The sequence below is a fragment of the Panthera tigris genome, chromosome F3 (genome assembly GCF_018350195.1).
Source record: "Panthera tigris isolate Pti1 chromosome F3, P.tigris_Pti1_mat1.1, whole genome shotgun sequence".
Lineage (NCBI taxonomy): Eukaryota > Metazoa > Chordata > Mammalia > Carnivora > Felidae > Panthera > Panthera tigris.
Window position 1 is genome coordinate 12,636,003 of NC_056678.1, and position 22,565 is coordinate 12,658,567.

The 22,565-nt window shown below is 42.2% G+C and overlaps 1 protein-coding gene across 1 annotated transcript; it reads right to left on the reverse strand.

Moving 5' to 3' along the window:
* Nucleotides 1-355: 355 nt before the first annotated feature.
* Nucleotides 356-21,991, reverse strand: SELL (selectin L). Its single transcript, XM_007077017.3, has 9 exons — nt 21,821-21,991; nt 20,904-20,985; nt 18,090-18,476; nt 17,053-17,160; nt 12,829-13,014; nt 11,454-11,639; nt 9,757-9,885; nt 5,795-5,813; nt 356-1,235 (listed from the first exon to the last, which is right to left on the reverse strand). Exons 1-9 carry the CDS (start codon nt 21,833-21,835, stop codon nt 1,217-1,219), a joined length of 1,131 nt encoding a protein of 376 aa, XP_007077079.1. The 5' UTR covers nt 21,836-21,991; the 3' UTR covers nt 356-1,216.
* Between the last annotated feature and the right edge of the window lie 574 nt (nt 21,992-22,565).

Genomic DNA, 22,565 nt, shown 5'->3' on the forward strand with positions numbered 1-22,565 from the left:
GACACAATTTCTGCCTTGAAGGAGGGAAGAATTTCACTGGGAGAAAACATACCATGGAAAATTTCTAAATAACAGATTATGTAACATTATTTATTTATTATTATTATTATTTGTTTATTTATTTATTTTGGGAGCAAGAGAGAGAGAGAGGGTACAGGAGAAGCAAAGCGAGAGCAAGAGAGAGAATTCCAAGCAGGCTCTGTGACGGCAGCCCAGAGCCCTACACGGGGCTCGATCTCACGAACACAAGATCATGATCTGAGCTGATATCAAGAGTCGGTCGCTTAACCTACTGTGTCACCCAGACGCCCCGTGGTAACATTTTCTTTAGAAAGACTAAGTACAAAACTGTATGTTTAAAAAAAAAAAAAAAGACTATTTAAGCACAAAACCTAGACTAATCTTGCAGCAGGAGGCCACAGGTTTGGACTAGCTGTGACAAGACTAGTATGAAAGACTAGTCTTTCTGGTGATGTTTCTGGGGGATGTTTCTTTAATAAAAATATAGTGGTCATTTTTTAAAAGGCACCGAGTACAAGATGTTTCGGTGGATCTAATAAAACGAGTAAAACCAAAAGCCAAAAAACCAGTGTAGTCTCGCTGTCTCTCTCCTCTCTCTTTTCGTTTGGTGCCCATGAGATGCTATGTGTGGAAATCAGCCAACTGAGAAGAGGGGATGGCCGAAGAAGGTGGGGGAGGCCGGAGGCAGTTGAAGAGGATGGCCTCCATTTACAGAGGAGGTGAGGCTACCGTGCACGTGGCAGGACCTTTTCTGTTTCGGGCAGAACCCCACTACTTTGCTGCCCTTGGAAAGCGAGGACAACATCAATTTGATGAACTTATGTCTAAGGATGTACCCCTACAGGAGACTGGAGATAAAATGTGATTTGCATCAAAACCGAGCCTGTAGGTGCAAGACAGAGAGCAAAACAGGGCATCTTTATATTCCCCAGCAATCTTCTCCCCCGCCGTGATCTCGTTTCTCCACGAAAAACAGAGTAACAGAGTGCGCTATATAAACCACAAGGGGGTGGGGGAGGGGCGCAAAGGGAGCAGAAACTGCTGCCGGTTCCTCAGAGATCTTTCCAGGTGCACTGAGGGCGACACATTCATCTTCAGGGCAGGAGACACCACCGCGCGATAACTTTTCAGGGAGGGATTTGGGGGATCCGGTGACGCGTTAGGATCCCGAGAATTTTCATTTACAGAGGGTGCTTTAATACGGATCATCCACGCTGAATGGAAAACAAGAGAATGTAAATTAAAACCAGGACCTTAAACATTGCAAAATTTAACAGCGTTCGTAGTAAAGGGCGATATTCGGTGTCAAAGTCGGAAGAGGAGTGAAGAAAATGCCTCTCAGGTGAGTTGGACGAGCACAGGAGGTTCACTCAGGCAAAGGAAGAAGAAGAAAACCCTAAAGCAACACCTGTCACACTTGCAGCTGCTTGCCGCCCAGAGGTGGTGTTAAAAGGCAGATTCTGATTCGGTAGATCCGGGCGGTGCCCGGATTCCGCATCATCCCTGCTCCTGCTGCCGCTGGTCCGTGGGCCACACCTGGAGACATTTCTGGGGGCACAGGCTTTGTCTTTAGATCAAATGAGTACGAAGGGCATTTGTGATAGACTTTGGATGTTGGAAGTCAGTGAACAGTAGAAGACGACAATGCTCAAAAGGAAAGAGAAATTTGAGAAAAATCAAAACTCATGAAAGGTGTGGTGGTAATTCTAAATGCTTGATTCTGGAGGGATGTGATTTAGGGAGACAGTGACAAATCTAGTTTCATGACACAAATGACACTTTGTGTGTGTGTGTGTGTGTGTGTGTGTGTGTGTGGCACAGTTGTCTCATCCTTGGAGGGGAGGGGGCTAGGGGTAGGGGAAAGGGAACCAAATAGGGCATGTCTTAATAGCACCTTTCAAAGGGAGAAGCAGATTCCGAGACTCTGCTGTCATGATGAACTGCCAGGGTAAACCACAGTTCAGCAGCTGCAAACGTGCTTTTGCCAATACAGAGATAAAAATGTTTCTGAAAACAAAATTTCACATATACCCTCCACTGAGGTTGGCATCGTATCTTCCTGTGTATCTTGGGTGTAGCTTTTACCCAGGCAGAATTTAGGCACCAGAAACCAAATGAGGTGGTAAACAGAACCAGTTTGCAGAAGAGTGAAAATAACCCGGCAAGAATTGAAACCACAAATGCCCCAGGAGTTGGTCATTCACCAGCCAAGACCTAATAAGAATGAACACAAAAGACTATGAGAGCTGGCTGCAGAGCTTAAAAACAAAAAACAAAACAAACAAATGAACAAAAAGACAAAAAAGAGCTTCAGTGTTTAATGTGATGGTTTTCATTTTTACCTTTGGCTTGTTCTAGAAACACACTCTGCCTCTTCCATCCCACCCTTCCTCGGTGCCCATTACACATGGTTTCAGGGTGAAATCATTATCACATCACTACGGAAAGCAGGCGTCTGGGACTTAGAACTCTTATCATTGGAGTCGAGAGTCCTGAGTTCTACAAGTGTAAGGATTAAAAGCAGGATCTTTGGATCCACATGGGTACAAATCTCAGCTTTGTCATTTATTCAGTGACCCCAGGCTAGATATTTTACTTCTCTGCCTCTCTTCCTTTACCTGTAAAATGAGGATATGAATAGCACCTCCCCCCACCTACAAGCTGGCAGGCGATATTTAATGATTTCAAACATGCAAAACTCACAGAGAGGTGTGCAACATGGAATTAATGTTTCATAAATGTTTATAATTATTTTAGCTATGTCACTCTCTCAGGGCCCATAGGAAAGTTACTCATTAGCTCAGTTATAAAGAGAGTGAACATCATGTCCGTGAAGATCCTTTCAAGACCTAAAATTTTATAATTCAATGAAGTAAAGTCACCTCGATCAATAAATGAGAGGTGTTGCAAGGCATCTGGGCAAATAATACTTCTTTGCTTAGTCCTAGCATCGGGTGACGCATGTGAAGACCTATATCGATGGGGCCAGCCTTTCCTTCCAATTTCTGTTTATACCTCCTGTACACCCTTGGCTCTTGATAGTTCTAGCTGCTGGCACCTGAACATGCTGTCATATCCCTGCTGCCATACCATGCTTCCATCATCTCCTTGTAATCTGTCCTCCCTGCTTCTCTCCATACCCACAAACCCTATCCATTCTTCAACCAGGGTCAACCTTCTTTATAAGATCTTCTGTGATCACCAAGCTTCTTCTATACTGACAAAGTCCTTTAACACGGAGTTCGCCAGTCATTACTATACTCTGCCTTATATTTTTCTGAAAATATATAATTTTTTTTATTTTTCTGTCTTCGCCACCCAACTAGATGATAATTTCCCTGAGGTCAGGGTCACGGATTTACTCCTCTTGGTGTCTCAGTCAAGCTTAGCATTGTTCCAGCACAAGAGTATTTAATAAAAAACTACTGATTGATTCATTGTCAAAATCAGTGAGCCGTTAAACTTCATACGGCAATTAGCCGAATGTGGTAATTCACTTAATGCTAATACTCTTCCTGTCAGCCTCTCTTCCTGTCCCCCAAGGTTTTCTAAAAAAATTGAATTGATCTGCTTCCATCTAGTGGCAATTAAAAAGTAAGTGGTTCCTGTGACCAGAAAACGGCTCGGGTGGATTGTGCCAAAAAAGACTTTCACTCACTGGGTGTGAGCATGAAAGAAATCTTTACATCTTGTGGATTTCCTGCCCACAGAGATAAGGAGCCCAGCCCAGAGAAGGGTCTAGGACCCCATCTACACTGTCGAATGGAAGATAGGGCACTAAAATAAAATAGAATAAAAGGACATCCACTGACCCGATTTCTTCATCCAGTTACCTTCCTAAGGATCTCATCTCCTAGCCAAGCTTTTTAAAAAGAGATGGCTTACATATTCTGTCTCAACTTCCTCATCTCCACTGATTCCTCGACACTTGGCCACCAGAGTTCCTCCGTGACCTCGACCCTGAGAACAGACTCTGCAGATACCCTTGTTACATCCAGTGGGAACTCACTGGTTCTCCCGAAGTCACTCGAAACCATTTCTGTTTCCTTCTTTCCTTGGCATTCATGACCCAGACTCTCCTCGTTTTCCTTCTGCCTCTCTGGCAACCCCTCCCCGTCTCCTTGTCCTTCACTGATCTGTTTGATATAGATGCTACCCCTGTTCCTGCCCTCTCTCCCACGTCCTCTTCTGTTCTCCCGCTCCTTGCTCCTCACTCTCCCCAGATGACTGTACCTGCTCCCGAAATAGCAGCTAACCTCAAGGGACGTGAGAACCCCCAAATCCACTCTCTGGCCCCTGGATGGCTTCTGTGATACAGATAGAAGCAGTCAACTGTTGGTGAGCCACAGACGCCTAAAACTCAACACCGACACAACTGAACCCATGACCTTCACTTCCAAAACCTCTCATTCTTTTGTGTTCCCTTTTCAGTAAAGAGTATTGTATTGATAGTAACCATCTGCCAGTCTCCGATAGGAACCACAGTGACTTCTTTGATTCTTCTCTCTCTCTCTCTCTCGCTTAGCCAATTAATAACCATATTCAGTTGATTTCACCTCTACCTCATGAACTAACTCAACCTCACTGCCATTTCTCTAGATAGGCACCATCAGCTTTAACTTAATAACTTTAAATGCCTCCAAAACAATTCTTTGCCTCCAGGCTCCCCCTACTCCCCTGTCTGCAGAGTGATCCTCATAAGATGCAAATGTTAGCCTGACATTCTCCTGCTTTACCCAAAGACCTCAGGATGAAGTCCATACTCCTTCAAATGGCTTATAAATTACTCTATGATCTGGCTCCTGTTGTCTTATGTCTCCCCAGTTTCTCTTTTGCACTCAGAGCTACAGCTCACTGAACTCGTAAGAACTTCTTCACAACAATTTGTGGTTGGTAGCGTGGTTGTCTGAACAAGCAACCAACCTTCTCAGGGACCATCTCGCTTCTTCCAGCAGTTTAAAGGAGCTCGGTTTTCTAACTGGGTGCTCAGTGTGCCACCAAAGCCCCATCCCCATCATTCTTCTTACTTATACTCTCCTTCTCCAAGTCTCTAAACATCTGAGAAACTGAAGAAATGTTTTGCCCTCTTCACTTCTGCCAGACGGACCATTGCATTTTCACATGTTTGCATCTCTTCTCGGTCTCTTCCTCCAGCTGAAAAAAATCTGAGGTTTAAGACCAAGCTAAAAGAATTGCCTTTTTGGGGAAGCCGCAGGTAGAATCAATGTTCCCCACCTCTTCCACATTTCTGAAGGTCAGTGCTAATCAGAGCAGTAGTCATTTACCTTCTTGTCCTAGGCACTGAAGGCCTGGGGTCTAGAATGATACCTTCTCAGAGCCTGGGACTCATTAATGTCTCAATAAATCCTTGACCAATTGAATGTTTCCTGAATACTGTATTTGGTATTGCCCTTACATTCAACTGGGACAAGAAGAGATATGTCATAATGCTTCCAGTCCTCTAAAAATTTTTCAGGGACAATCAGAAAGAGCTCCCTTCACATAACTGCCCTTTCTCAAGAGGGCTCTACGTGTTCATTCATTCATTCCAATCCACCGGCACTAAAACAAAACGACTCACACACACAGACTTCAAAAACACAGCTCTTAAGGGAGGCTAGTGGATTATCATTCTATACGGAAATTTCATTTGAATGAGACCCCATGTAAATAGTTACTAAGGAGTTAAGGTGTCTAGCTCTAACAGGAAGTATCTCAAGGAAGGTAGAGAAAAGATCAACAGAGGCGGAAACTTCTCACTGATGAAACTTACCTTTCCCGAGACTTTTTACCTAAAAACAGAAGAAACAGAAAAATAGCATCAGCATATGTAGACAATTCTCTTTTTTTTTTCTTGGTAAGTAAGAGAGAAGGCCAAGTCCCACTCCCAAAACTGTCTTTTGAAATGTATTAAACATTCGTTGGGTGGACCCCGCCTGTGTAGAAGGGGATTTGAGATGTTGGCTTAGTGTTCTAATTCAAACGGTGGTAGATTCTCAGACGTAATAGACCCACTGGGACAGATGCTTCTCAGGGTTCTGTTCCATCTTTGGTGCTGATCACAAAGACAGCAGCCTAGCTTGACTTGCCTGCCTGTCAGTTCCAACACCCCCATACCCGTGTTTATCCCTTCCCCACCTGCCATCTCCTCCCACCTGTGGGTTCCTCCCTAACAGACTTAGCTGGTAGCATAGTAAGAGTATGTGTCCCTACGTCTCACACCACCTTGTCGGCAGTGTGCCTCTGATTAGCTACTCACCCTCTGAAGCCACGTCCCTTCATTTGTGAAAGGGGCATGGTAATTACCTCCCTCTCATTGAGTTGATAAACTAAAATGTATTCAAAGTATTTAGGCCAGGGCCTAGCACGTGGACAGTGCCCAATTACTGTTTTTAAACCTTTAAAATGTTAGAATTTACCATTTTAAACATTTCTTCCCAAATCCAGCCTGCTGATGACATGGGCAGGATGCATTTGAGCAGGGAGAATGAAATCTGAATTAACCTCAGAGGCTGTTTGTTTATCTTAATATTTTCCTTTTAGGAACAACGAAACACATACCAATACATGAGCAAGAGTCTGTTCTTACTGAGAGTTCTTTTCGAAGAAAAAGGAACTAAGGGCATGTGTTCAGTTTCGTGCCCTGTGCTAACCCTGTGGGTTGTTGGTTCAGGTGGGGAATTCTTCCAACCAAGAGAAAAAAAAAAAATAGAGCCTCAAAGACCAGGTGTTAGGAGGCCTGTGTGAATGGGAGTCTGATCTCTGATTCTGGCCCCTGCTGATAACAGGATTTGGGAGATTTGGCCTAAAATCACTGCTTCAGTTTTATTATTCATTATTTCATTATTTCATTACTTTCTTTCTTTCTTTCTTTCTTTCTTTCTTTCTTTCTTTCTTTCTTTCTTTCTTTCTAACAGAGCCAATGGTGATGACTCATCAGAGAATGAGTATCTAGGGGAACAGAGTGTTTCTAGATAAGTCTATGCAGAGGGCACACATTTCTAGAGCCTGCATTTATTTCTCTTCCAGAAGAAAGGAGCTAAAGTCTGGATACCAAGACAACTAGGGCAGGGGCCAAAGTACAGGTTCTGAGGACAGGATAAGAGTCAGGATTCTGCTCATTTCCTCAGCTACTGTGTCCTAAATATTCACCTGTCCTCCTTTTTCAGCTTACTGAACCTGAAACACAACACATAGGAAATTCTCAGAGTTGATGACTACTACATACATGTGGACTTACTGTTTTTAACTTTTTTTTCTTGTAAATGTGTCAGCTACATGGTTAGAAAAGCTCTGAGGGGTTAGCCCAGGAACCTACCCATCACTCTTAACACTTTCTATAGGAAAAACATTCTTCATGTTTCAAAGAACTAACTTACAACTAAAATCTTTGGAGGACATAGCCACTTGGAGGTTGGAAATATCAGAAGATGTTCCGCAAGTGAAGACCATTGAAATGCTACATTAAAGATACCCTGACTTTCCTACAAAGCCAGTGATCTTTCTGGGGCTTCTGTTCTCTTTGCTGGCATGAATGTACCTAGCCTAACTGCCCGTTATCTGTTTCCTGTTTGCCCCACACTTATTCCCACAGCAGGGGCATGTAGTTTTCAAGTTATCAGTTTGAGATCTTGTACAGAAATGACTCCAAGGTAAAAAATTTGAAAACAACCCCATTGCTTTTCTCACCACTGCTTATAGAACCACCTTAGCCAGCTAACCCCCACCCCACACCCTGCCGTTAAATACAAGTGAATGCATTCCATTCTTTTGATTCTACTAACATTTCTTTAAGTTTTGTTTTCATTTATTTTCAGAGGGTGGGGGGAGGCAGAGAGAGGCAAGAGAGAGAGAATCCCAAGCAGGGTTCATGCTGCCATTACAGAGTCAGATGCAGAGCTTGATCCCACAAACCATGAGATCATGATGTGAACCGAAATCAAGAGTCAGAAGCTTAACTGACGGAGCCAGCCAGGTGCCCTCTCTACGAAAATTTGTTAAGAGACTTTGGAATTTGGGGATATCCTCCTTATTAAGGTGACTCACACGCCAAATCCTCAAAGGTTATTTAGATACCAGCCTCCTATCCCAGAGGCCAGCGTATAAATGTGCACTGCATTCTCTACCCCTCAGTTCTGTCACCATCACCTAAGGCAGGAGGGAAAAAGGGATGACTGGGGTCAGATTTTGAAGTTTCAGTGGAAAGGATAGTCAATGGTGGGAGAAAAATCTCATTCTTCCCTTAGTGGAATACTTAAGTACTTAGTCTCATAAAATGATGGGATCCAATCTTAGCAGAATTTCCAACAACAGGGGCAAAGACATTTTAAACTGCTAATAATGAAGTTCTTGCACATCAACAGTGACTGCTTCCATGGTCTTTCTGGGTTGGTTATAAAACTAACCTAGTATCCTGATTCTTAAATTTGGAATGAAAGATTCCAAAGATAGTAGAAGACCATTAGGGACTGGTAGATTCTACTCCTGCAATTGCCAGTGGGGATGGGGGAGGGGCAGCCTTTATATACCATGTTCATTGAAGAGACTCCATACTAATTAATCAATGGAAGTAAAATTAAAATGTCAGTCAACTGACTCGGAGAAATGCAACACCGAGCATTTGGTTAGCAGTTGTTTTGAGATCACTGATGGCCTCTGAACTTAAAGCAGGGATGCCTTAAAAGCTGCTTAATGTCCATGAATTTCATAGACTTCAATGTTTCTGCCAGGCAAATTTGGACAAATGTGGCAGTGCACACCCAGGACCTACCACAGACTGTGGATCTGTAACCAGGAAGCCAGTCCCACTCTAAGGTTTGGACATCCTCAGGAGGGAGGTGAGGGGAGTAACACGGTTGTTTTTCCCTGGTGGCATCCCATGTATTGTTCCGGGTATTAGCTTCTCAAACAGCTCTTCTTATACCCTTTTCTTCTCCAGGCCAGAGCGAAGGGAAGCACAAATACACAGTGCATTTATTTAGAGCTGTGACCTCAGTGAATACACACTGGGGAGAAAACCAGGGACAATGCAATTCCCACATGTCAGAAGCCAGACAGGCACATGGCTCAGGTTTTGGAGAATAGTGCCTTAAAAACCTCATTGGACCTTAGATTCATTTTCTAGTGGAACTGTAGCACTGAGATCAAAGGCATGCTGGCTCCTAAGGGGACAGAGATTATGCATCCATTTTTCAGAACTAAATAAGAGCAAAGAACCATTAAAACGTCTCATTTGTCTATTAGTGCACTAGTGAGGTGCCTTGAAGACAGTAGGCATTTTTAAAAGGTTTGTCAGATGAAAAGCACAAATCAGCCACCTTGTTTTAATGAAAGGGTGTATGGGCCGTTTCCCACATCCCCAGCAATGATGTCTATAGAACACAGAACTTGGTATCCTGCTTCAGTTCAATCTAGCAATCTTAATTTCCTGTGGGTTTCTATACTTTTATCCACTTTGCTTTTGTTTCTAATTATTTTTTCAGTGTTTATTTATTTTTGAGAAAAACAGAGAGAGACAGAGCATGAGCAGGGGAGGGGCAGAGAGAGAGAGGGAGACACAGAAACCGAAGCAGGCTCCAGGCTCTGAGCTGTCAGCACAGAGCCCCACGGAGGGCTGGAACTCACAAACCGCGAGATCATGACCTGAGCCAAAGTTGGATGCTTAACCGACTGAGGCGCCCCTATTTTTATCCACTTTGAGTTGTATGATTTTCGTATGAAGGCAAACTCACATACCTTTCTTCAATCTTCTTGCCAGCCAAATGATAAATGCCAACCCAGAAAAAGCAGTAACCATGACTGCCACTGGAATGAAGAGAGGGTTATAGTTACCCTCTTTGATCATTGAGAAACTCTGGTCCACTTCTGAAAGAGAGATCAGTAAGGCACATAGCATGAGGCCACAGCATTATATCCTTCGTGCCATCTCATGACCTTAGCTTTTGTTCCTCCTTATGTCTCCCGGTAACAGTCCATTTGATGCCAGTTGATGGATGGGGAAACTGGCATGGGAAGGACCATGATGACTCTGCGGCAGAGGGAAAGACAGGACAAGTTTCTCTAGCCCAGTGCCTATAAAATTCTTAATCCCTAGATTTGCGATTCACAGAACTCCTGGAAGAAGTACCTAAAAATCTGAGTAAGGGGTCACCATCGTATTTATCTCCATGGTCTTGTTCAACAGTTGGGACTCTGCTGCACAGAGAAGACCTAAAACATAGAATATGACTTCAGGGAAAATAACAGCCGGTCATCTTAACCAGGTGACATAACAGTCAAGGGAACCTATTAATGCTTTCCCTTTGAAGCAGTTGGGCCAACATGTGTACTTGCTGTTTACATGCTGAGGACCTACGCTGAACTGTCTTTCGAATGATGTTGTCCTACTACATAGTCCCACTTCCTTCACAAATAAGTAAATGGATCCACCTGTACCCTCTTGTAAGAGTGAACGTTTGGGAACTTTTATTGAAAAAATACCAATGCGAAAAAGTCTATCTTCCGATACCACCAATTAAAGACACTTATTTTTGCACGTTAGCATAGGGTTTGTGTCCCCCATTCTTTGTGTTACTTTGACAAGCCCTTTCAAGGTGCTTTCCCCCCCACACCCAAATATATCATAAGAAAAAGGCTCAAGTTCCCAGATGATCCAAAGAGAGGGTGTCTACAGGCTCCATGAGGATGCGGAAATGGACACTGGCCCAGCCTTAAAAGGAAATGTCCCATAAACCTGATACACAATCCTCCCCTACAGATCCCATGCCTCCTCCCCAGTTCCCTCCCACACTCCCTGGCCTCGGGCCATACAGAGATCAGCTTCTCTGGTAGTTTCGACTGATCCTACCACTTAAAAACTTTTCCACTGGTAGAGATGATCTCAGGGGCAGACATGAGTAGCTATTCTTTCATAAGCTAATTTAATGTGCATTTATTTAGCAACTTATTTAGCACAGGCACTGTGTCAAGTGGAGAGTATATGGAAATGAGGAAGACAGTCCTTCTCATACACAGATGAGGGAGGCATCGGCTTAGTGATAATTGGTAAGTATACACTATTTGGGGAATTAGGTGGTCACTGGTGACTTTTGTAGAAACGTTTTAATGGACTAACAGAAGTGAGATTTTAGTGGAATGGAAGAATGCATAAGAAGTCAGAAAATAAAAGAAGTAAGCCAGAGACAGCGCATTTAGATGTTAAGAGTTGAGATACGATGAGTTAAAAATTGGCTGAAAACAGAAATGACAGTCATCGAAGGAAGAGACAAGAAGAGCCAAGGATTTTATAGTAAATTAATGTGAACAAATTTGTTTTTAAGCCATATAAATGTAGCAAAATGAAAATTTTAAAGTTTAATCTATCTTTCCCCACCATCTTCCCATCCAGCAGCTCCTTCTTTAAGTTGTCAACACATCGGGGCAAACTTACTCACTTTGGCATATTGGACTAGGGCTTGACCAGATTCCCGATGGTCCACAAATAATTTTTCTCTCCCCGATTAACTCAGTTCCTTCCAAGCAGTTGAAGGTACATGTGGATGTAAAGCTGAAGTTGGCCAGGGGGTGACTACAGTCCATGGTTCCCAGATCGGGTGCCATTAGAGGCTTACAGGAAATCACTTCCATGAAAAAGAAAAAAGCAATATTTCTGAGTAGAGGCCCTCTTTTCACCAAAGGTTTTTAGCCAAAGCTGCTCCACTCAACTGTGGAACCACCCAATTGAATCTAGACATTTCTAAATTCTAAAAATTAGTTCTGATAATGTTTCCAGATTTTATACTCTTGAGAATGATGGAGATTGTATATCAGAGGTGAAGCCAAGAGCACTGAAAACCCTTGCGGGTGGGGAGGTGGGGAGAGGAGGGGAGAGTTGGCTGCTCCAGGTTGCTGCTCCTGTCCTGGTAGCTCTCCAACACTTCCTGGAAGTACTACACGGCCTTGGCCTCAAGAGTGCTTATGGAGTATCCTCAGTGAATGTAGAGAATTCCCACCCTTTCACCTGATCTAAAGCAAGCAGTGTTGAAAAACACCCCAATTCTCTGAAGCAACTCACTCAACTCTTGTAAAATTCAGCAGGTTTGACAATTTAATTCAATGATTTCAGTATGACTTTGATAGTTTTTTTTAGAATTAAACCACTTAAAATTAGTGCGTCAGATGCATAAATGTAGAAAACGTAACCAGAATTTCACAAGCTCAGATGTCACCAGTTTTCTCCTGTACAGGGATAGTCTTTTTAACAGCCAACAAGAAAAAACCCACCATATTTCAAATGAAAAAAAAAGATCAAGAGACTGTGTTTTTGTTTTTCACAGCAGTTGTTATTCCCCCGAGAGTTTATAGAAGATGAAAAGTAAAAAAATGATTTCAAGAATAAACCAAATAAAACAATCAAAAAAATTTTACACCCTGAGAAGGAAATTGGTTGGTGTTAGGTAAGACACCACATAAAATAGGTGTTACTGAGGGGAGAGAACAATCAACATTTAACTGAGGTTCATCTGGACTATGTGTGCCATGACGATGAGAAAACTAAAGTAAAAAGTACACTATAATCACGCCGTATATTACTGAAAATTATGTATGTATCACGAGATGGTTTCAGAGGTATTTGGTTGTTGTTTTTTATTTGTGGTTTTTCTTTTTGATTTGAGTAACAATAATCCCTTTCAAAAGCATCATAGTATGATCTAAGTTAGATTAAATTATGTTCCCAAAAGGCCAGAGACTCCTTACAAGTCTCTGCTGCATTTTCTCAGTTAACCCAAGTCGGCCATGACAGAGCCTCTAGTCTGAAGACTTACTTACTTTGACAGGTTGGTTCTAGAGATGACCAGTTTCCGAAAGGTCCACAAGTGGTTTCCTCAACTCCAATGAGGTCTGTGCCCTTAGAGCAGTTGAAGGTACACTGAGAGCTGAAGCTGAAGGTTCCCACAGGGTGACTACAGTCCATGGTACCCAGATCAGGGGCCTCCAGAGGCTCACACTGAACCACTGCAGTAAGAAAAAAAACAGTACTGGCTAGTGTGGAGAGCACCTGGTGTCTGGGTTTGAATCCTAGCTTTGGCACTTGGTCACCAAATGTCTTTGCACAAAGTGAACTAATCCTTCCAGCTTCAGTCTCTTCATCTATGAAAGAGGAGTCATGGTAATTGTAATAACTTCCTAGAGTTGGTGTGGAGAGTAAATGATCTAATGTAAGTCAAGGACTTAGAAGTGAACTTGGCTCATAGGAAGTCCTAATTAAACATCAGCTGGTCTTCTTCTTATTGTTGGCATCATCTGAGAAGATAGTTGTTTGTGTTTATTTCTTTTGAGAATGAGAACAGGGGAGGGGCAGAGAGAGAGAGGAGAGAGAGAATCGTGGGGCTCGATCTCATGGACAGTGAGATCATAACCTGAGCTGAAACCAAGAGTCAGATGCTTTACTGACTGAGCCACTCAAGTGCTCCTGAGGAGAGACTTATTAAACCTAGATAGGTTTAAGTGGGAATGACCAGCTCGATTTGGAAATAATTGTGACATCAGAACTCCTAGGTAGAGTAGAGTGCTGGGAGCAGGAGGCGTGGGAAAAGTGTGGGGAAGCTTTAGGAAGCATCTTGGCCTTGATCCTGTTTTCACCCTCTCCAGCTCGGCTCCAGACCTTCAGTTTTTCTGATTTTGACAGCCCTCTCCAGAAACTGTATCTATTTCCCTGCTCTGACTGGTGGCATAGGAGATTGAATTGAGCCTTGGAAATGAGTCTTCACATTTTTAGGCCCCACCATGCCATTTGAGCAAATATTTCAACTCTTGTGTCCTATTCTTTATCCAATTTGAGCCATTGTGGTGACCTTGCTTTTGAGATTTCAATGAAGAAAGGACTTTAGGAACTGGAAGAATTTTTATATTTTCCATATACAGTACAAGTCCAAATTAAATTATGTTCTCCAATTCTATTCATGACTACAAGCAAGTGCTTTATATACTTCAGGCATAGTCTCAATCTGACATATTAAATTGTAAACAATACTTACTGACCTCAAGCTGCTGCTCGTCTACCAGGGGATACGGACAAGTAAATAGACGACTTCAACAAGTGCGGGATAAACAAGAAAGAAATATGCGGACCTACTGGAACGTGGAACAGAGGTACTTAGCCTATCTTAGGGTCCAAAGAAAGCTTTCTGGAAAAAAAAAATATCAATCCCTGAACTATGTCTTAAAGATGAACAGGTCTGTTAGCCATGTGCAAAATGAGAGAGAAAGCCACGAGCAAGTCAGTGAAATACAAAGCACATATGAAAAGGGTGGAGAACTACAAGCACTTTGTTGTTACACGGAGGAAGGAGGAGGAAGGGAATATGTGAGATGAGATTAGAAAGAAAGGTAGAAGCTAAGAAAAAATGCTTTTATCTTTTCTCTTTGATTTAATGAGTTCCTACTGTATATCAAGCATTTCTCTATGCCTTGAGGAGTTTCGATTTCATCCTATAGGACACATGATAGGTAGAAATTGAAGGGTGGATATACGTGTGGTATTTGTTTGATTGTTTTTCATTGATCAGCCTGCCTGTAGCATGAATAGTATATTTAAGGGGAGCTAATTTAAAGCTGTGGAACTCGCCTAAGAAATGAATCCAATAGTCTAGAAGGAATGAGGGCAGTAGTAGCAGAATTGACAAATGGGAAGCAAATGAGAGAAACAGTAAGTTGTTAAAATGAATAGTGTGTTACTTTGCATAAAAGTAAGGGGAGGTGTAAGAATTTCATACCAGAGCACCCATATAAATGGTGGTGCCTCATACTGAGATAAGAAATACAAAAAAAGAAATCTGGCTGGGACGATTGATTTTACAGTCCTTTGGGCATCCCAAAAGATACACTTAGCATATTTGGAGTTGGGGGCTGGAAATGGATTTGTCAGTCCAAAGCTCACGTGAATCTGTGAGTCCACAGAAGTTGGTAAGAAACCTATGAAGAAACCCAAGGAGAAATGATTATAGGTAGAAAGAAGACCAGAAAAGAGTGAGAGGATGAAAGCTAAGACAGAAAAAAGAGTAAAATGTTCAAAAAGGAGTGAAATGGGCATGCCAATGTTATAAGAATTAAAAAGTTAAAGATCAGGGGCGCCTGGGTGGCTCAGTTGATTGAATGTCTGACTCTTCATTTCAGCTCAAGTCATGATCCCAGGGTCATAGGATCAAGCCAAACATCGGGCTCTGCACTGAGTGTGGAGCCTACTTGGGATTCTCTCTCTGTCTCTGTCTCTGTCTCTGTCTCTGTTTCTCTCTCCCTCTCCTACTCTTAGCCCTTTATTTTGCCCTCCCTCCCTTACTCTTTGCCTTTATTTTATTTTATTTTAGAAAAAGAGTGCACATGAGTGGGGGACTTATGTGCACTCTTCTTCTAAAATAAAATAAAATAAAATAAAATAAAATAAAATAAACATACTAAAATATTAAGTATCAATAAAGAAATAATAAAAAAGAAACTTCAGGAGTGGTGTGAAGGAAAGTATTGGGTAGGAATTAAGTGAAATGAGTTAGACTGTCACCAGTTGGTTGACACTTAAATTTATTTTGGCTTTAATTCTTTATTCTTTACAAACATTGCTTTTCTCTTCTTCTAATTTCTATCCTGTGCACCAGATACTTCAACCACAGTTTTGAAACTCAACCAATAACAACGAAATGATTTGATGCTTCTTTCAGTAGTGAGCTGACTGGGTCAAAGACTCCTTGACTTTGAGTCTACGTACTCTTTCCTTTCTGTTTCTACCACCATGACGCTGAATGATTTCAATAGACTCCTACTGATTCTCTCCATATTCTTTCTTTTAAATTTTTTCTTACATTTATTTATTTTTGAGAGACAGAGAGAGACAGAGCACAATGGGGGAGGGGCAGAGAGAGAAGGAGACACGGAATCAGAAGCAGGCCCCAGACTCTGAGCTGTCAGTACAGAGCCCAACCCGGGGCTCGAGCTCACAAACCATGAGATCATGACCTGAGTCGAAGTCAGACGCTTCACCGACTGAGCCACCCAGGTGCCCCTCCATCTTCTTTTTTTTGGTTCTCCAATCTGTATTATGCATTGCTTCTAGGAAAATTGTCCCAAATGCAGGTGTCAAGATACTAAGTGGGTTCCCATTATCCAATAAAGGCCATATTCTTTCATTAGGCAGTTAATTTTCCAGCTTATACCTTGCTTTCCATCAAAATAAATTATAAGCATATATAATTTCCACTAGCTAATTGCAAATCCTTCATGGACAGAATCTATAATAGATTTGTCATTGTATCCCCCAAAATATACAGCCCAAATAAACGTGTTGGATTTATTACTATACGTCTCTGACCTATATTGTGTATCATTATGTGAACTTCTCTTTTTTCTTTCTTTTTTTTTAACGTTTATTTTATTTTTGAGAGAGAGACAGAGCATGAGCAGGGGAGGGGCAGAGAGAGAGGGAGACAGAATCCGAAGCAGGCTCCAAGCTGTCAGCACAGAGCCCCATGCGGGGCTCAAACCCATGAACCGTGAGATCATGACCCGAGCTTAAGTCGGATACTCAACCGACTGAGCCACCCAGGCAGCCCGTGGACTTTTCTTTTCAGCCATGCCCTGTCATGACTTTGAGGCTTACATACAAAAGCTAGATTACCTAATGGGTAACTCGCCCTCCCAACAATAAATGGCAATGTTTCTTTCAGACTTCCGGGTTCTAATGAGTCCAACCAATTTGCCGGATTTGGGTTCCCTAAGAACAGGAATATACCATGCTTGATTCATTATCATCATCCTTAAAGCTTTTTTCCCAACTCTGTATTGTCTGTGGCACTGAAAAAAGACTTGCTAAGAAGTGAATTGAAACTTCATGCTGACTTATGAAATCTTTCAGGAAAGGCAACAACGTTGTGCAAGCTTATCCTTCTGATAAAAACTTCTCATTTCTCAGAATGGCTAGTATTGTTTTGTCCCTATCGACTTCTAGGCTACCATAACCCCATAAGTTTACACAGAAAGAAACAAGACAGAAAAGGGGCTTACCAAATTGACACTGGGGCCCATAGTACCCAACATCACAGTTGCAGGTATAATTATTGATGGTTTCCACACATTCTCCATGGTTGCTGCATGATGAGGGCTGACAAGAAGCTTTAAAGGTGGGGGATGAAATCAATGATTTGAACATGATTACTTCTTAGTACTCAGAGTCATTTCTTTGGATACAGATAACTCTTTTGGCTGAGACTACTTTAATAAGCAGGAAAGGTTTATCTGTACATTCATAGCATTTTTGCACCAAAAGATAGGTCAGGATTTTTCTATTTATGTCATATACTGGCCATATAGCCACAGACATATACTTAGAATGAATTTACTGACACCAACATTCTCTAACATTCTGGGGAAACTCACTGATATACTTTGAACTCTTGGAATTATTTTGTTTTAAATGTCATAAGTACATTAAGTGATGGCCTATCCCCAACCATTTCTGCAGTATATTTGACAATCCCTCTCTTTTTAGAAAGTACTATAGAAAGATTAAGAAGTTCGAACTTGTTAGGTCAGTAGGGAGCCCAATGTACAAGAGATCAAATTAACTATGTTTCACTGATGAAATATGACTTGGGAAAATACCGTTTGGGAACTGAAAACAAATTTTCATCCTCCACAGATAACAAAACATGGCAGTATTTCATTATATAGAATTATGGGAGATTAGGCCAAGCACAAAACATAAGCATAAAGCCCCCCACCATAAGCAGGGAGGAAATGAGGGGGCGTGTGAGCCTGAGCTCTTGGCCAGACCCACATCTCTGTATCCGCTTCCCTGCCTCACTTCTCACATACATTTGTCATATTGATGCAGATTGATTTAAAGATGTCACTTTTGGGTGTTGGACCCAGCCTCCCACACCAAACGTGCACAGAAGTGACATGCTTTTATTCTATTTTTATTTTTGTTTTGTCGAGAACTGGATTTACTTCCAAAGGTACCAGAAACTGCTTTCTTCCCTAACACCCCCACAACCCCTGGGATCCACGCCACCACTCTCCCCACTCTGGCCACCGCCTACCTGTGTAACAGAGGGCTATCTTCTGCTTGTGGCAGGAATCATCATTCCATTTTCCCGCGTCTTTGGCCCTCTTGATGTAAATCTCCACACAGTCTTCTTTGGACTTCTTGTTGTTCGGCTCTCCATGTCCCCAGTTCTCTGCTTCTTTGGTAAGAGACTTGTTGGTTCCCACCCAAGTCCATGTTCCCCCTACCTTCCGGATTCCTATCCAGTAGTAATAGCGGCTGAAGGGAAGCATCTGCTCTAGGTATTCAATCTCCCCCTTGTTTTGGATGGCAACTAAATCTGTGTAATCTTCTTGGCAGAACTTTCTAGCCCTTGCCCAGTTCATGGGTGTTTCAGAATAGTGGTAAGTCCAGCAGTCGGTCCCGTGACGTGCAAGGAAATCTGAAAGACATCAATGTGAACTATGCGGGCTCACAGTCACGGCTGGAAAGAATCTAGAGCGAATCCATGCCGGGCCTGCCACTTAGACGTGAAGAAACCGAGACCTCGAGGGTATATAGGTTACCTTCTCAGGGTCATAGAATCGGTCATTTGCAGATTTGAGGTAGAACCTAGACCTTTGGTTTCTATTTACTTTTCATGGTAACATTCAATACTTTTTGTGCATCGCTCTATTTTAGATAAATCTGGTGGCTTCCTAGATTTATTTTCATAATTTTTTTCTCAAAATTCTTCCAGGTGAAATTCAACCAATGTATTTTAGAAATTCTTATTTCCTTTTCTATTTCCATTAATTATATGCAGAAGATTTACTATCCACTTTTTTATCCTGGGATAATTTCCTAGAAGCCAACATTTATGTTTCTACTAGAGAAGAAAATAAGGACAGGAATAACAGCATACTTTTAGTTATCTCTTCGTCTCAAAAAGATAATCTTTTACCACAGGAAGAGCTGCTTCTGGGAAAGCCTTAATACATAGCCCAAGCCTTATACATGTAACTACGTTTTTTGGTTTTTTTAAAAAAGAATAATTTACAAAACCAAATGATGCAGGATTATGAAATTGATTTAGATCGTGTTCTGCGCGCAAAGATACCCAGCGTGTCTAGTGACCATATGGGTGCTTCGAATCTGAGGACTTTAAAGAAACAAAACCAAGAGGTGCCTGGGTGGCTCAGTTAAGCATCCGATTCTTGATCTCAGCTCAGGTCTTAATCTCAGGGTCATGAGTTCAAGCCCTGAACTGGGCTCCACACTGGGTGTGGAGCCTACTTAAAAAAAAGAAGAAACCAAAAACCAAAAAAACCCCAGAAACACACAATGACTTCGTGGTAGCATATGCCATTCTAAGCACGGTATGATCTATGCGAAACACTGTTCTACTGTTACGGTAAATATTTTCACAGCCATAAACATCTACTGCGTTTCCACTGTGTAGGGCAAAAACCATAGAGAAATATCAAAGAGAACATGGATCCAATTTTTGCAGTCTCCTAAGGATTCCTCCTGAACAGATGCAAAGAAAACATAATTAATCTTTTTTTTTTTTTTTAATTTTTTTTCAACGTTTTTTATTTATTTTTGGGACAGAGCGAGACAGAGCATGAACGGGGGAGGGGCAGAGAGAGAGGGAGACACAGAATCGGAAACAGGGTCCGGGCTCCGAGCCATCAGCCCAGAGCCTGACGTGGGGCTCGAACTCACGGACCGCGAGATCGTGACCTGGCTGAAGTCGGACGCTTAACCGACTGCGCCACCCAGGCGCCCCTGAAAACATAATTAATCTTGATCAAATTAAACATACCAGAAATGAACAGAGAATTGGAAAAAAAAAAACCCAGATATGATTAATGAGTAAATAGTGTAATAAAATAAACATTTGGAGTGGAGCTTTGAAGGAGCATTCTACCAGAATATATGTTCGCAGGAGAAGAAATCGTTCTGTTCAGGGGGGTCTCCTCAGTGCTAGAACAGTGTCTGCTACGTTGCAGGGACTCAGAAAATGTTTGTTGAATGAAATGAGCACTAGCTTTGCAGGTGACATGAGGCAGACATGGTGTAAAGAATGTGTGAGGGACAGAGGAAAGCACATTTGTTTGGCCAGAGCTGAAAATCCAAGCTAGGGGGTAAGAAGACATTAGCTTACTTAGGAATGGGAAAGCTCAAAACAATTGCTGGAGAGTCTTCAAGAATCAGACATAAAACTTGTCACACCAATGGGAGAAGAATAAAAAAAAGGGGGGGGGGCGTCTGACCTTAAGGAGCTCACCCTTTAATTGTAGAAATGACACTGATGTGCACTAAACTAATGATAAAAATAGAAAGTACCGTGCTAAATATTTGGCACAGATTGGGGCGCCTGGGTGGCTCAGTCGGGTAAGCGTCCAACTTCAGCTCAGGTCATGATCTCACGGTTCGTGGGTTCAAGTCCCGCGTCGGGCTCTGTGCTGACAGCTCAGAGCCTGGAGCCTGCTTCAGATTCTGTGTCTCCCTCTCTCTCTGCCCCTCCCCTGTTCACGCTCTGTCTCTCAAAAATAAATAAATGTAAGAAAAAAATTACAAAAATAAATATTTGGTACAGATTGCAAATGCGCCATCAGATATTTCTTAATTGACTTTATTTCTTCATAATTAAGACTTTAGTGGTATTATTAGGATTTGGACCCTGCAACAAGGGTGTGGCAGGTTTAGGAGGTTTCTGGGCTGTCACGAAAGGTGACAGGAAGGAAAAGATGCTCACAGAAGGATAGAATTAACAGCTATCTACCTAATCATCTTCCCTGTGACTGTGTGCTCCTAGTGGATATTTAAGAAAAATAAACGTAAGTGAAAAAGGGCTTAGCGATATATCAATACCGTAACGTACCACAACAGAGCACTGTCCAGACCCACAACCTGAAGACATTCCATGAGTCCCTCTGGGCTCTCTGACATTTCCATGGAAATACCTGCAAAGAAAATTGTAGTTAGATTTATATTCTTAACTCACAAGTTTATAGCACCTTGAGGAGATGGCTACGACTCTCTTAAAGTTCAAAATAAAATACATATTCTTACTAACCTTGCCTGAAGTAAGAGGTTTCTTAGATGAGCATGAAAAGGTAGCATTAAATTTGCTTCAAAACTGACTCAAAGTTCTTTCTTTCTTTCTTTCTTTCTTTCTTTCTTTCTTTCTCTTCACGTTTTAGCCTCAGGTTGCTGATTGTTACAACTCTGATTTTTTTTCTACATTTAAGTAATTTTTCTACTTCCCTTCTGCTGAGCTATTAGATGAAACTATTTGATATTGAATATGTATATTTTTTAAAGTGTTTTTGGATGCTTCATGAACTATTGATGTCTGAGATTTAAATGTTAAAATCTTACACTGGATTATAATGATTCACTGCTTCGAATACTTAAAAGAATTAGATAGCCAGACACTGATAAAGAAAAGCAATTCATTTTCTTTCAAGTAAAAAAGAAATACATTTTGCACAACCCAAACCACAAATGTTCTGCACACCTTAAAACTGTATTTTCTGAACTATGTCACTTCTCAGGTAGCCCCAGTGTTTAGCTGCAAAAGTGCTCATTTCAACAAGAGAGTACTTCCTCAAGACTCTCACCAGAAATGAGTCAATGAGGAGGAATCAGCACATCTGAGAAGAAAAATTCTGGGAGCACTCTTCAACTCAGGATTTTTAGTTCTTGGCTTTGTGAAAACCAAAAATGAACTCTGCCCCTGCAGTCCCAAGGGTTTCTCTCTGAGCATCTGGAAATCTCTGAGGCTGAAAAGCTCACCTTGGCTTTGCTCATCCCTTCTTTAGTTCTTCCGGACTCCAGCCTCTCAACTCAGCACCAGGGCGTCTGGGTCCTTGCCCACGGCTGGGCTGGGCGAGCTGTGCTTCAGGAGGCTGCGTGGAGTGCCACCAAAAGGCTTGCTTTCTTTCATTTCCCTGACTCAGTCTCACATCCTCCTCCTCCCCTTCCCCTTACCTTCCCCCATCTCTTCTCACTCCTCTTTCCCCACCCCTTTCCTAGTCTGGCCTCTCTCACTACCCTGAGAAAAGTAGAGCTGCTGACCATCGTTGATAGATTCTCTTCTCCTTCCCTCCTACCATTTTTTCTTCCATCCCCTCTCCCTTCCTTCCTTCCTTCTTTCCTTCTTTCTCTTTTTCCCTGCCTCCATCCTTCCTTTTTTTCTTCCTTCCTTCCCTCCCTCCTTCCCTCCTCCTCCTCCTCTTCCTCTCCTCCCCACCCCCCATCTCTCTCTCTCTTCTCTTTTTGAATAAATACTGCACTTAACTCTTGGCCGTCCATGGTAAAGGGCCCCAGATAATTGAAAACATTACGCAATTAAAACAGCATTTCGGACCAAATTTGTTCAAGTTCAAATTCAAGTTAGTTAGCATACAGTGTAGTCTTGGCTTCAGGAGTAGAAGAACCCAGTGATTCAGCTCTAACATATGACACCCAGTGCTCATCCTTAATGCCCATCACCCATTTAGCCCATCCCCCGTCCACCTCCCTTCCAGCAACCCTCAGT